The sequence below is a fragment of the Gorilla gorilla genome, chromosome 3 (assembly GCF_029281585.2).
Source record: "Gorilla gorilla gorilla isolate KB3781 chromosome 3, NHGRI_mGorGor1-v2.1_pri, whole genome shotgun sequence".
In the NCBI taxonomy this organism is placed as follows: Eukaryota; Metazoa; Chordata; class Mammalia; order Primates; family Hominidae; genus Gorilla; species Gorilla gorilla.
The window spans coordinates 205,758,178-205,771,250 of record NC_073227.2 but is presented as its reverse complement, the minus strand read 5'-3'; the positions used below and the strand labels follow the sequence as shown (position 1 = coordinate 205,771,250).

The window sequence follows — 13,073 nt, the reverse complement described above, 5'->3', positions numbered from 1 at the left end:
AGAATCTTTCCTGAGGAACCCAGTAGGCACAGGGAAGCGCGAGTGTTCTAACAGAAGCTTCTCTCTCGTGCGTGGGTGCGCCCCTGCCCAACTCTCTCTCTCAGTAGCATCGAACATGATTCCGCAAGTGCTGACCCGGGTGCTTCCTTGTTGAATTGGGGTTTTATAGCTTCTTACCTAGTGTTTCCCCACTTCTGTTTTTTTACTTTTAACCCTGTTTTACTATAATGTAATCTCTTTTTCCCTTACCTTCCCACAGATGCAGGAATTTTTCTGGTGTTTTTTGACTGCTGTATGATAAAGAAGTAATGTTGAAATTTAAAAATTATTTAGATGATTGAAGACTATAATATAAAGTTTATATTAAAATATTAATTTATAGAAGACATTGTTTTACACTTACCTGCTTAATATGATCTATACTTAGTTTTTAAAAATATTCTGAGCAAAAGGTGAAGAGATCACGCCACTGCACTGCAGCCTGGGTGACAGAGCGAGACTCCATCTCAAAAAATAATAATAATTGCAGTATTTTTCCTAAGTGATACTGTAAGACAGATGTAAGGCTGTGAAACTTTTGTGGCAACAGTGCACTAATTTGGATAATGTTTGTTCCCAATAAATTAAGAGCCAAATTGTATGTAACTGGTGCTTTATTTTATTTAACATCAGTTTTTGAAGAATTGGGCATCTCCAGAAGTTATGTAAGAATTTTTAATAGACAAGTAGAAATCTGGAGCTAATAAAGGTTATTTTGAAAAAAATGTACAGAATTATTGCTTTAGCTTTTGGCTGACCTCTAATTGGATATATTAGTTCCTGTTCTTAATCGGTGGTCTGTCACTACATCATTTAAAATGTAATTAAGATTGAAAACTTAATGTATGCTGGGCAGAAACTCACTAAGCCCTGAGCACACCCATCTCATTTCCACGTGAATTGAACATGTTCAATGGCGTGTTCAATGGCATGTTCATTCCATATCCTCATTCAAGCTGTTCCGTTTTAATAGGAAAAGAATATAAATAGTTCATTTGTTAAAATTAATAGATATTAAAGTGGTCACCAAGACTGCCCTAATGCAGTAAACCGAACCCCATCAGTGGTAGTGACTGGAAGCCTGCCGCTGGGAAATGCTGTCCCCGCGCAATGCGTCTGTCATTCTTAACCTTCAAGTCCATTCAGGAAGAAGTCTTAGAGGGTCTGCTGTGGCCTGTTTTATAATTGGGGGCTCCCAAATCCTATCTCCACTCTACGAGGGGAGATATTTGAGCCTCTCCAAAATGCCTAGCATTTCAATTGAGCAGAGATTGATTTTTCTTCTTCCCAGATTGCAGATGTCAGTTGTGCAGAATGTGGGGGTGAGGTAGTGCTGTGCTCTGATTTGAGGAACCTACGGAGTATCTGCAGTATCTCGTTATGGTTAAGAACAGGGCTTTATTAAAGGCCCTAATAAGAAGTGGAAGTGGGGACCAGAAATGCATGGTAAAGACTTTGGCTGCTGTTTTTTTTAATACATCCTATTTCAAAGACCAGTCCTAATACTGTTTATGTAGTTTTATGTAAGAGAAGAGGTAACTGGAAAATGGCTTCTCAGAACAATGAATAAATATTTTGGTTCTGGTTAATTAAAACCGCCATAGTTTCCTTAATTAGAAAATTATGCTGTTTTCGAGCCAGGTGTGAATGAACCCCACAGTAAAGCCAGCTTTAAGTGACTCGATGTGACCTTATCCTTTACAGTTAGAAAACGTTTCCATTTAAGACTTTTTTTCTCTTCTAATTAAGGACCTGGGAAGAGCCAACAGACGGAATCCCAAGGTAAGCACACCGTGTCAGACCCTGCTCTGTCCTCTTTGTAGTTTTCAATATCTAGCCTGGTACCTTGTGGCTTATAGTTCTCTTTTCTGTTCTGATTTATACCAGCTTTTTTTTTTTTAATGTTCTTTAGCCTCCAGCACCTGAAGATCTTGCAGTAATTTGTTTCACAAGTGGAACTACAGGTGAGTTTTGAGATAGAATTGCTTCTACATGTGGCAGCCATTGGTCTGGACTCTCCCCTACCTCTTTTGGATGACTTATCAGCTAACAGTAGACGGACCAAAAGCAGAAGAGAAGGAAGCGGTTCAAGTGCTGGCTTCTTGTTGCTCTGTAAGATCTTCTCGGAGTCCAAGAGTGCCGGATAATTCCTCAAACATTTATTGAGGGTGATATTAGATTCACCTGTCTTCCTAGGACAGACTATATCGGTGGCTCCCAGGAAGAAAATTTCTGGTTTTTCTTCTCTTATGACTACGTATATACCCTTTAAAATGTGCCCATATTAATAAAGGTTTTTAAAGATAAGTCAGTGTAAGGATTGCAGGTTGCTTAGGAATTTAGTGTTCAACATTTGGCTTTCACAATATATCTAACAGTAGAGGTGTCTGAGGCCCTAATTATGTGAGGTTTCTGGGCCTCCTTCATTTCTGTCATTCTTTAACTTTGTTCTGCTTCATATGTGCTCCACAGGCAACCCCAAAGGAGCAATGGTCACTCATCGAAACATAGTGAGCGATTGTTCAGCTTTTGTGAAAGCAACAGAGGTAACTTTTTGGGATGTCATCATCTTTCCTCATTGATTGACATTAGTCCTTGAGAATGAAAGTGCTGAAGGTGGCACCACTGTGTTAGGTCCATGTGGCATTTAGAAACGATGTGACATATGGGTAAGGTCAGAACTTTAGGCCCAAGTCCACCTTCTCTCTTTTTTCACTTTGAACCTAATCGCCAACCCTTGCCTTATGATAATTAAGGTGAATTGACAGATGAAGTTCACTGCAACATTTATATAGAGAAACTCTATTTGGATATTGCCCTAGAAACATGTCCAAGAAAGGACAGAGAAGAGATGGACTCTCTTGTGTTTTTATCCAGTGTCCCTGTATTTGGGAAATAATTTATTTTAAATTGGCAATGATATGTTAAAAGTTTTTGAATGATTATTATCTGTTGTGGTCAGTGTGACTTCCATTGCACTAGAAGTAGTAAAGCCTTGCACTTCAGCTAATTTCCCATACTTTTAAAGTTTACTATCCAGTGTCTTAGTCTATCCAGTCACAGCAGGGCCCCATCTACATTGGGAGTTAGGATGTTGACATACGAATTTAGAAGGGGGTGATGTGATTCAGTCCATAACACCAACAGCCTATTCCAAACTTGCCTTTTAAAAAGGTGCTTATTGAACCATATAATGCCTTTTCCTTATACTCTTTTTTACATTTAACATAATTGGCTTTTGCAGTCTCTTTGGAAGTATTCTGTAGCTCTGATTTTTTGTAGCAGGAGCCTGAGCTTAATGGCTTTGGGGAATGGACATGTTTGGTGGCTGCAGAAAACTGATCTTTGAGGGATCTTGCCACTTACTTTACTTGGCTCACACTTTCCAAATGCCCTTTTTAAAGGTGCATACTTTCTAAACAGAGTTCAACATTTAGTACCTTACCAAAGTGAAATTTTAATTTCCTAATTGGCCTTCAAAGAAAACTTAAAATGCATTGGTGGCTCATTCAGGCAAATGATTACAGAACTTTGTTTAAAGTCAGTTACAATATCAAATCAATTACAATATCAGTATCTTCTCAGCTTTGTAAGATGTCTAATCATGATAATGGACAATATTTTTGTTCTAAGTCAGAAAGTTGAAAAGTATAGATAGAATGGAGTCTGATTTCTCATTATATTAATATAACAATTTCATCCTGAGAAGTACTACTTGGGATGCCTGTCAGACTTGAATAAAATCAAGCTGAGATTATAGCATGCTCAGCCCACATCCAGTGCTTCTGGGGCTGCTGTGTTTGCTCAGGATTGATGCTTTCATCCATTGTCACATTATTATTAAGGGTGACCCAGCTTTAGGAAAGGAAGGGGCATGGCTCAGAACTTGGTATATCATCCCCTAGGTAACGACAATGCCCTCATTTCTTAGTTGGTATGACAGCAGCTGCTGTTGCACACCCTCTGTTTTGGCCAGAATTCTTTATGTTAATAACATGAATATTCTATACAAACCCTCACTGTGCCTGCCCTAAGTAAGGCCCATTCTGAGGGAAACCAGATGTCCAAACTTAATCTGTCTGTGGACCCATCATGATCAGCATTTTATAGGAGAGCAAATTCCTGGGTGCCAGATCTGAGGTTGCATTAAACAAATTGTGATATGTAAAGTAGGGCTTTAAGGTATTAAAAATATTGATCAAACTCAAAATACTCTAAGGACCTTGGAAATCCGCCTTCTTTTATCTTCTTTCCTCCTTTCCCTTAACAACATAAAATGCAATTTTATGTTGAAATGGGTCCTGTATTTCTTAAGGTAAAATTGAACTTGCTGGGTACTAGGATACTGTAGTGATGAAATACTAACTGATTAGAGCATATAATCCCTTAACCTTCCAATTTGAGCAAAATTTTCCTTGTTTTGATTAAAGCCCTGAAGTGGATTTACTTTGTCATTGGGAGTGACTTCCACTTTATTTGAATAATTAAAGTATTGCTTTTTTTTTGATTCAGAGTCTCACTCTGTTGCCCAGGCTGGAGTGCAGTGGTGCAATCTCGGCTTACTGCAGCCTCCGCCTCCCTGATTCAAGCAATTCTGCTGCCTCAGCCTCCTGAGTAGCTGGAATTACAGGCATGTGCCACCATGTCTGGCTAATTTTTGTATTTTTAATAGGGATGGGGTTTTACCATGTTGGCCAGGCTGGTCTTGAACTCCTGACCTCAAGTGATCTGCCTGCCTTGGCCTCCCAAAGTGCTGGGATTACAGGCGTGAGCCACCATGCCCCTTGTTTTTCATTTTATTCTTTGGTGAGAAGAAATTGCAGACCATAAGCAAAAGCTGTTTCTCCTCAGTGTTGAGGTACTATGTGCTCAGAAATAAAATGGAAGGTTACTCGGAGTCTTTTTTTTTTTAAATTTTATTATTATTATACTTTAAGTTTTAGGGTGCATGTGCACAACATGCAGGTGTGTTACATATGTATACATGTGCCATGCTGGTGTGCTGCATCCATGAACTTGTCATTTAGCATTAGGTATATCTCCTAATGCTATCCCTCCCCCCTCCCCCCACCCCACAACAGTCCCCGGTGTGCTATGTTCCCCTTCACTGGGAGTCTTAATGCTTTTCTGCCTTGCTGGTGTCTTTGCTTACAGAATACGGTCAATCCTTGCCCAGATGATACTTTGATATCTTTCTTGCCTCTCGCCCATATGTTTGAGAGAGTTGTAGAGGTAGGCATTTAATTTTGTTTTCCTTGCTTGTTTGTGTATGTTCTGCTAAGTTGTTGTGTTTTACAGAAAGCACTTCCCTTGAGTGCCAGTGACACACACATTTCATATTTACCACTTGCTCACATGTATGAACAGTTATTGAAGGTAAGTGTGGCGTGCGGACTGTCATCCCTATAGACAATTCTCTGCTCAGCCCCGTTTTAGAAATGGTGCAGATTATTTGAAAGAATATAAATTCTTTTTCTGAGTATGAACAGGATACTGGAATTTAATCACTCATTTTAAAATTAGGAGTTCAGACTTTTGAAGGATACTAATGTGGACATGGGTCCAGAAAAACCAACTATAAAGGTAAAGTCATTATTAATTCAGTTCTACAAAGCCCAGCGAGGCTTCCGTTCTGTGAGAAGTCTCTATTTTTGATTGTGCTTGTTCCTAATGCACAAGTTGGCTTGCGACTAATTTTTTCAGCAATATTCTAAGTGCCCTTGGAAAAAGGGGATGATCCTTGAGTTGACCTTTGCCTAGGCTCCCTGTAATCAACTGTGTGACTAATTTTAGAACTGACCAAGAACCACCTTTTTTCCTTCTTTGACAATTTTGAATTTTATGCTGTAGGAAAAACCAATGAGCACCATTCATTCATTTAGTGAGTAGTTACTGAGCTCTAGCTGTGTGCCCTCTGCTGTGTTGGAGACAGAGGTGACTATCAGCCGATGCTTTGGATGACAGCTGCCCTGTCGGATTTGCTCATCCCAAAGGATCGAAGGCGATTAGATCCCATCTGCCATCTATTCCTTCTACTTCCTGCACACCTCAGGATCTTCTGGGTTTATAAAGCAATCTCACATGAGTTGCTGTACCTAACGAGTTTTAGAGGTGTGCCTAGAAGGCAGGCCACACTGAACAAAAGCTTTCTGAGCTGTAATTGTTAAACAGTGAACCATGGTGTACCTTTCTCGTGGTTTCTGCTTCTAAGACAGAGAACATTTGTACTTCTCTTGTGTCATCTTTTGAATCTTTTCTTTTTAAATTTTAAAATAGGCAAACTGTCAGGTCCATATGGCTTGCCAGCATGGTTTGTACTAGACAGGAAAACAATCATGCAGTGTATTCTAGCTGAATGGCAAGCCACTCTGATATTAGATACCCTGGTGTCACAAATTCATCATACTTGGTGGCCTTTCAGAAACTTCTAGTTAGGTTCAAACAAAAGAAAGTGAGACTTTAACAAACTTGGACTCTAGGCAAGAAGTTAAGTTTTTATTCTGAGAATAAATTAAATGTAAAGTTTCTGGAAGGCTGTATATATATATATATATTTGAGACAGAGTCTCCCTCCGTGGCCCAGGCTGGAGAGCAGTGGCACAATCTCAGCCCACTGCAATCTCCGCCTCCTGGGTTCAAGCAATTCTCCAGCCTCAGCCTCCTGAGTTGCTGGGACTATGGGCACCCGCCACCAAGCCCGGCTAATTTTTGTTTTAGTAGAGATGGGGTTTCACCGTAACGTGGCCAGGGTCGACTGGAACTCCTGACCTCAAGTGATCCACCTGCCTCGGCCTCCCAAAGTGCTGGGATTATAGGTGTAAGCCACTGCGCCCAGCCACTAAAAATATTTAGAATATGTAATACCATGTCATTCATTGAACAGATACTTACCACCGCACTAAAAGAGTAGAACCTCTGTGGTCATCACTAAAAACAACATAGCCTGGTTTTTTACTGAGTCCCGTATCTTCAGGATAACCAAGAGAAATACCACATTTCCATGTTGTACAATGACTAGTAAATGCACATTTTTTTAAGTTACCTATATTTAGGAAATTCAAGATTTCTGGAAACTGGCCTGAAATGCGAAAACTGAAATGTTGGATGTTGTCCATATGTTGTGTAACCCCTGCTGTGGTGATAAAATGTTTGTTTTTTCCATTACGCCTGTAGTGTGTAATGCTGTGTCATGGAGCTAAAATTGGATTTTTCCAAGGAGATATCAGGCTGCTCATGGATGACCTCAAGGTGCTTCAACCCACTGTCTTCCCCGTGGTTCCAAGACTGCTGAACCGGATGTTTGACCGAGTAAGTTCCAAGCAGCGAAGTCCCAGGACTGAGCACTGACTTGGACGCAGGGGCTTGGGCTTGAATTGGGCTGTGCCATGTGCCATCTGTATGACCCTGGACAATCCTCCCAATCTTGCAGAACTTCAGTTTACTCATCTGTAAAGTTAGAATGCGTTTACCTCTCAGAGTTGCTGATAAGGATTATAAGAGAAAATGCATGAACACACTTTGTAAACCATGGTCACAACACAAGCATAATGTGGGAGGTCATTTTATTTTTACAATAAACACTTTGAGCCTCTGCTTCCTCATGCGTAACATGGACTGTTACCTCTTCTCTCCTACTGTTTGTCTCCAAAAGTTGCTAATGGGATCACATAAGAATAGTAACTATGAAATGGTTTTCTTCATTGTAAAGCTCCTTGCATGGACATGTAAAACATTACTTAATTGGCCACACTGAAAGAAGTGACTAAGCCACAGCAGAGCCCAAGAGAACACCAGCCCCTCTGCGTTGGGTATCATTGCGTGGACCACACAGCCAGGGCCAGGCGCGAGGGGCATGAGCAATCTCCAGAAAGAGTTTTCACTTACTCTTTATTTTGAGGCAGGACTTCTGTTATCTCTCAGAACCTTCTTATGTTTTTAATGGTTCTTTTTAAAAGAACAACTTTATCAACATATAACACTCTGTATAATTTGCTGATTTAAAGTGTGTAATTCAAAGGTTTTGAGTACATTCACAGAGTTCTCCAGCCATCACTACAATCAATTTTAGAACATTTTCATGACCTCCAAGAGAAACCCTTACCTATTCTTTATCAGCTCCCTGACCCCCTCCACCCTTCAGCATCCGCTCATCTGTGTTCTAAATCTGTGTATTTCTCTATTCTGGACTTTTCTGTGGATGGAATCATGCCATATGTGCTCCTTTGTGACTGGCGTCTTTCACAAGCATCCATGTAGCACGTATTAGCACTTCATTCCTTTTAACGGCCAAATAGTATTCCACTGTATGGGTATAATGCATTTTATTTATCCATTCCTTTTTTTTTTTTTTTTTTTTGAGACAGGGTCTCTCTCTCTGTCATCCAGGCTAGAGTGCAGTGGTGTTATCATGGCTCACTGCAGCCTCCACCTCCAGGGCTCAAGCAGTCCTCCCACCTTAGCCTCCTGAGTAGCTGGGACCGCAGGCGTGTGCCACCATGCCCGGCTAATTTCTGTATTTTTTGTAGAGATGGGGTCTTACCATGTTGGCCACACTGGACTCAAACTCCTGAGCTCAGGAGATCTGCCCACCTCAGCCTCCCAAAGTGCTGGGAATACAAGCGTGGGCCACCGCACCTGGCCTACGCATTCCTACTCGATGGGCATTTGGGGATGTATGTGTCCATTGCTCCCGGGTGTATACCGAGGTGTGGAATTGCTGGTCCTGTGCTGACCATGTGGGGCCGTTAGAGGGCCGGCCAGGCTGTCAGAGCAGCTGTGCCATTTTGTGTTCCCCAGCTGTGTGTGAGGGTTCTGATTTCTCCACACTCTTTGACTCTGGCCATCCTAGTAGGTGTGAAAACTTTCTCATGTCTTGCCTCATTAGATTTTCGGACAAGCAAACACCACGCTGAAGCGATGGCTCTTGGACTTTGCCTCCAAGAGGAAAGAAGCAGAGCTTCGCAGCGGCATCATCAGAAACAACAGCCTGTGGGACCGGCTGATCTTCCACAAAGTACAGGTACACGTGACTCACAGCCACTGCTCCCGTGGAAACCGACTTCGCTTTTCAGAGTTCTGGGAGGGCTTTTTTTGTGAGAGGGAGAGATGAAGGTAAGGGAGAGAATAACATGTTTTTGTTAATTCTGGCACACATTTAAAAACTAAGGCAAAGCCATTAAGGAAGCCTCAGTTTCTAAGATCAATAGTATTGCAGCCATCTAGGGGGAAAAGGAGTCAGGGTAGTGGAGCCTTTCTCATTCTCCATTTTGTTGCGTTTTTCCGGAACAAGCGTGTCACTCTTGAGGTAATTTTTCAAGCATGAGTGATAACATGTAACAATATCATGCCCCCCAGAAGGCCAGAATTGTGGTAGTTGCCACAGATCCGCCCAGTCGTGTTCTAATTCCCTGAAATAGCTTCTGCAGAGGTGGGGCTGACTTCCATCCCCGTTGGGAGGGAACAGGGCAGTCACGGGTGGAAACAAACTGTAGCCCTGTGCTGTCGTCGTGAGGGCTGTGAGTTCTCCGTGTGGCCTCCGTGTGGCCTGCAGCTATGGGTTAGGGAACGGGGTCCCAAGCAGGCCTCCTTGGCGGAGAGGCCGCCGACTTCCAGGTGTGTAACCCTCACCTTCTCCCACTCTCCCTCCCTGAAAGTCGAGCCTGGGCGGAAGAGTCCGGCTGATGGTGACAGGAGCGGCCCCAGTGTCTGCCACTGTGCTGACGTTCCTCAGAGCAGCCCTGGGCTGTCAGGTGAGGTGGATGTCACAGCGCCTGATTCTCCCACACTAGGATGCCCAGTCCTCTTCTGCACCAAAAGTCATCTGTACTCTGTGTGTCTGTGTGTGTGTGTGTGTGCGTGTGTGTGTGCGTGTGTGTGTGTGTGTGTTCTTAATTGACAAGCGTATCTATATGGCGTACAACATGATGTTTTGATGTATGTAATATGTAAACATTGTGGAATGGCTAAATCAAGCTAATTAACATGTGTCTTACCACCCATACTTTTTTTTCCCACGTGGTGAGAACACTTGGAATCTACCCTCTGGGCAGTTTTCAAGTATATGATACATTGTTGTTAGCTGTAGTCACCACGTGGTGCTATGGAGCTCTTGAACCAGTTCCTCCTGATGGAGACTTTGTGTCCTTTCACCAACATCACCCCTATCCTTCCCACCCCCTACTTTGTGTGTGTGTGTTATGTTTGTTTGGAAGATATGTTATTATTAGGTTGCTTGGAGAAGCAACCATATGTATATTTTTTACCCTAGGCAGGGGAATGTGTGTGTCTGCCATTTGTTGAATTTTCTCTAGGATCAGGTGCAAGACAACCTTTAGAAGCAGGTATGCAGCTGTGGAATGGGTCACGGGTGATGAGCCTAGCCGCACACCATGCTGACAACCTGTAGTAAAGGGAGAAAGGAGGATTTGGTGGCAGACGGGGCATGTGTGGGGTACATGTCCTGTGAATTGGCCAAGGGAGTTCACTGCTGCTGGGTCACATAGGGGTTCTCCCTCGCTTGGCCACAGGAAGTTAAATAGAAGGTGTACCTGGGTGACAGCTGGTGTTGGCATAAAGCACACTGGACCATTGAATGAACTTACTGAACAGACCATTTGAAATGAGATTTCACCAGTCAGCCATGACTTGGGAGTTAGTGAGACTTCATTGCTTGTGCACTTCCAGTAAAGGTGTGATTGTGCTCTCCTTAATAATGTTGCGTCTCTTGGTGCCCCAGTTTTATGAAGGCTACGGACAGACCGAGTGCACTGCCGGGTGCTGCCTGACCATGCCTGGAGACTGGACCGCAGGTATGGCTGTGGGAGGCTCCTTTTTGGAATTTTGTTATTCATCCTGGGTTATTGGTATGTCTGGAATTGGGTTAATCACTGACTGGTTCATTAACCATCTTAAACAAAAGTGCTATGTTTCTGATCATTAGGCCCCGGGGGCAAACACTCTTGTAAGTCAGGGCACTGTGGGGAGAACACCTCCTGCAACTGAGGGGTGGCGCTGGGGATCTGACTGTAAAGCTGGTGGCAGCAGAGACTTGCCTAGACTCTACTAGTGACATCTGAGAGGGGCCCTGTGTTCCAGATTGAGAGTGTCTGGCCCAACAGAGCTTCCTAGTAATTGAGTAGGGTCTCGTTATTTGCTGGTCATTTCAAACAACAAATAGTTATTAAATTTGTACTGTGTGCTGTGCTAGGTGTTGGGACTACCGATAGGAATAAATACAAGTCCTTTTTCTCAAAGAGTCTTTTCTCAAAAGGAAAAAGGAGGAGGACAAACAAAAATAATTGAGCATCTGTCATGGGTAAGCCTCTGTGATGGGTGCTTAGGATGCACCTAACGTCAGTGTAACCCCAACAGCGTCCCTGTGAGATAAGTTCTGATACTTCTCAGAGGAAATTATAGATTGTTGCTTCAGTAACACATGAATGATGTGTGAGAATTTACGCGGCATTGTGCTTTGGAGCCAGGATTTCAACCCCGGCCTGACTGCAGAGCTTCTGTGCTTCCTCTGTGTCACCTGAGTAGTAAATTCTACACTGTGATAAATAAACTTCCCGGCTTATTTGGAGTATTATAAGTCTTAGCACCATTTAGTAACGTATATTCTAGAACCTAGCACTGTCCACTGACATCATTCTACTGGAATTGACGCAGACAGTCTGTGAATCTTCTTTATGGTATTTGTTTAATTTTCAACCTCAGTTTCCTTAACAGAGAATTTGGAATACTGATCTCTAGAAGCTCAAATTATTAAAACATAGGAAGAATTATTTGTGATATCTAATGTGATATATAACATATCTAATGTCTGTTGTTGCTGCTTTTGGAAAAGACAGCCCAGTCTTAACAGCCTTTGGCAAGAGAGTTAAGTTAGCTGTAGAAATAAGCACTGTCCCGTCTTAGTAAAAACTGTAAGGCATGCTTCTTCATACGCAAGGAAATAAAGGCCGTGTTGATCAGAACCAGGTGGTGCGTGAGGTTTGCCAAAGCTGCATATGTTCTCTCTTCTTACAGAGAACAGGATGCTAAGAATTCTGTGTAAGATGAGTGCAAGTAATGGGTGGGAGCGATCGGAGGGTGGAAGCCGAGTGAAGGTTTGAGAGAGGCTGCTTCCAGGTGGTTGTAGGAACCTTCACATAGAGGCCAAATTACTCATAAATAACTCAGAGCATCACACTTGGAAAAGGTCCTGAAGACACTAAATATGTTCTTCCCTAGTCTAAGAATAGACTCTCTTAAATTATACTAGGAAGAGAATGGCTATAATTGCAGAAATCAGAAGTTTATCCCAGCCGTTTTTCTTATGTGGAATCCTGTTTGCTATCAAAATAATTTGACCTGAGGTTATGAGTAGTTCCCTTAGGAATGACCATTTGCTTATTTAATATACAGGCCATGTTGGGGCCCCGATGCCGTGCAATTTGATAAAACTTGTTGATGTGGAAGAAATGAATTACATGGCTGCCGAGGGCGAGGGCGAGGTGAGTGAAAACCGTCAGTCATTTTCCCTCGCTGCCGTTTCCTGTGATCGCTGGCCTTTGAGAATGCTGTGGTATTTCCCAACAGCTCAATAAAGCCATTGAACTTGACTTCATTGGTGATCCTGGAGTCTGCCAGGCTTCTTTCTGAGGGTACATTTATGTTCAGCTCTCGGGGAGTGGGCAGGAGGGACACTGATGCCTGTCTTCCTCTGCCAGGCCTCATAGGGATTTGGGCTCAAGAGCCTGCAAAGAAAGGCCCGGTGGCCTCAGTTCCTGGGACGAAGGTCCTGCCTGTTGATTGCCCTGGGTACCTATTAGTGAGCTGCTGGCTACTGGATGGGAAGCCTAATTACTTAAAAATGATTTCATCCCCTGCGGGGCTTTCCAACAGCTTTGAGCCAGAACCTAGGGCAAGCATTTGCCCTACAAACTGGCCAGAGCTGAGGTAATTCAGGAAGGGAAGTAGGGGCACTGGAGATCCCTCGCAGACCCTGGTGGGGCTCTGGTAACTCCCTCTGCATCCTGGAGTTTAGGGCTTCC

At 42.9% G+C, this 13,073-nt stretch overlaps 1 protein-coding gene across 10 annotated transcripts in view; it reads left to right on the top strand.

The window, feature by feature from the left end:
- ACSL1 (acyl-CoA synthetase long chain family member 1) overlaps nucleotides 1–13,073 on the top strand; it is a 71,486-nt gene that overhangs the window by 51,369 nt on the left and 7,044 nt on the right. For 8 of the 10 annotated variants that reach the window (XM_019025440.3, XM_063705677.1, XM_055384890.2 and 5 more), the window contains 9 exons: nucleotides 1,789–1,821; nucleotides 1,952–2,003; nucleotides 2,512–2,585; nucleotides 5,194–5,271; nucleotides 7,213–7,347; nucleotides 8,924–9,058; nucleotides 9,693–9,788; nucleotides 10,775–10,847; nucleotides 12,445–12,533. In XM_019025440.3, coding sequence (XP_018880985.1) covers nucleotides 1,789–1,821; nucleotides 1,952–2,003; nucleotides 2,512–2,585; nucleotides 5,194–5,271; nucleotides 7,213–7,347; nucleotides 8,924–9,058; nucleotides 9,693–9,788; nucleotides 10,775–10,847; nucleotides 12,445–12,533 — 765 coding nt within the window. The remainder of the gene's footprint in view (nucleotides 1–1,788; nucleotides 1,822–1,951; nucleotides 2,004–2,511; nucleotides 2,586–5,193; nucleotides 5,272–7,212; nucleotides 7,348–8,923; nucleotides 9,059–9,692; nucleotides 9,789–10,774; nucleotides 10,848–12,444; nucleotides 12,534–13,073) is intronic. The other 2 variants (XM_055384892.2, XM_063705678.1) reach the window with 1 other exon arrangement.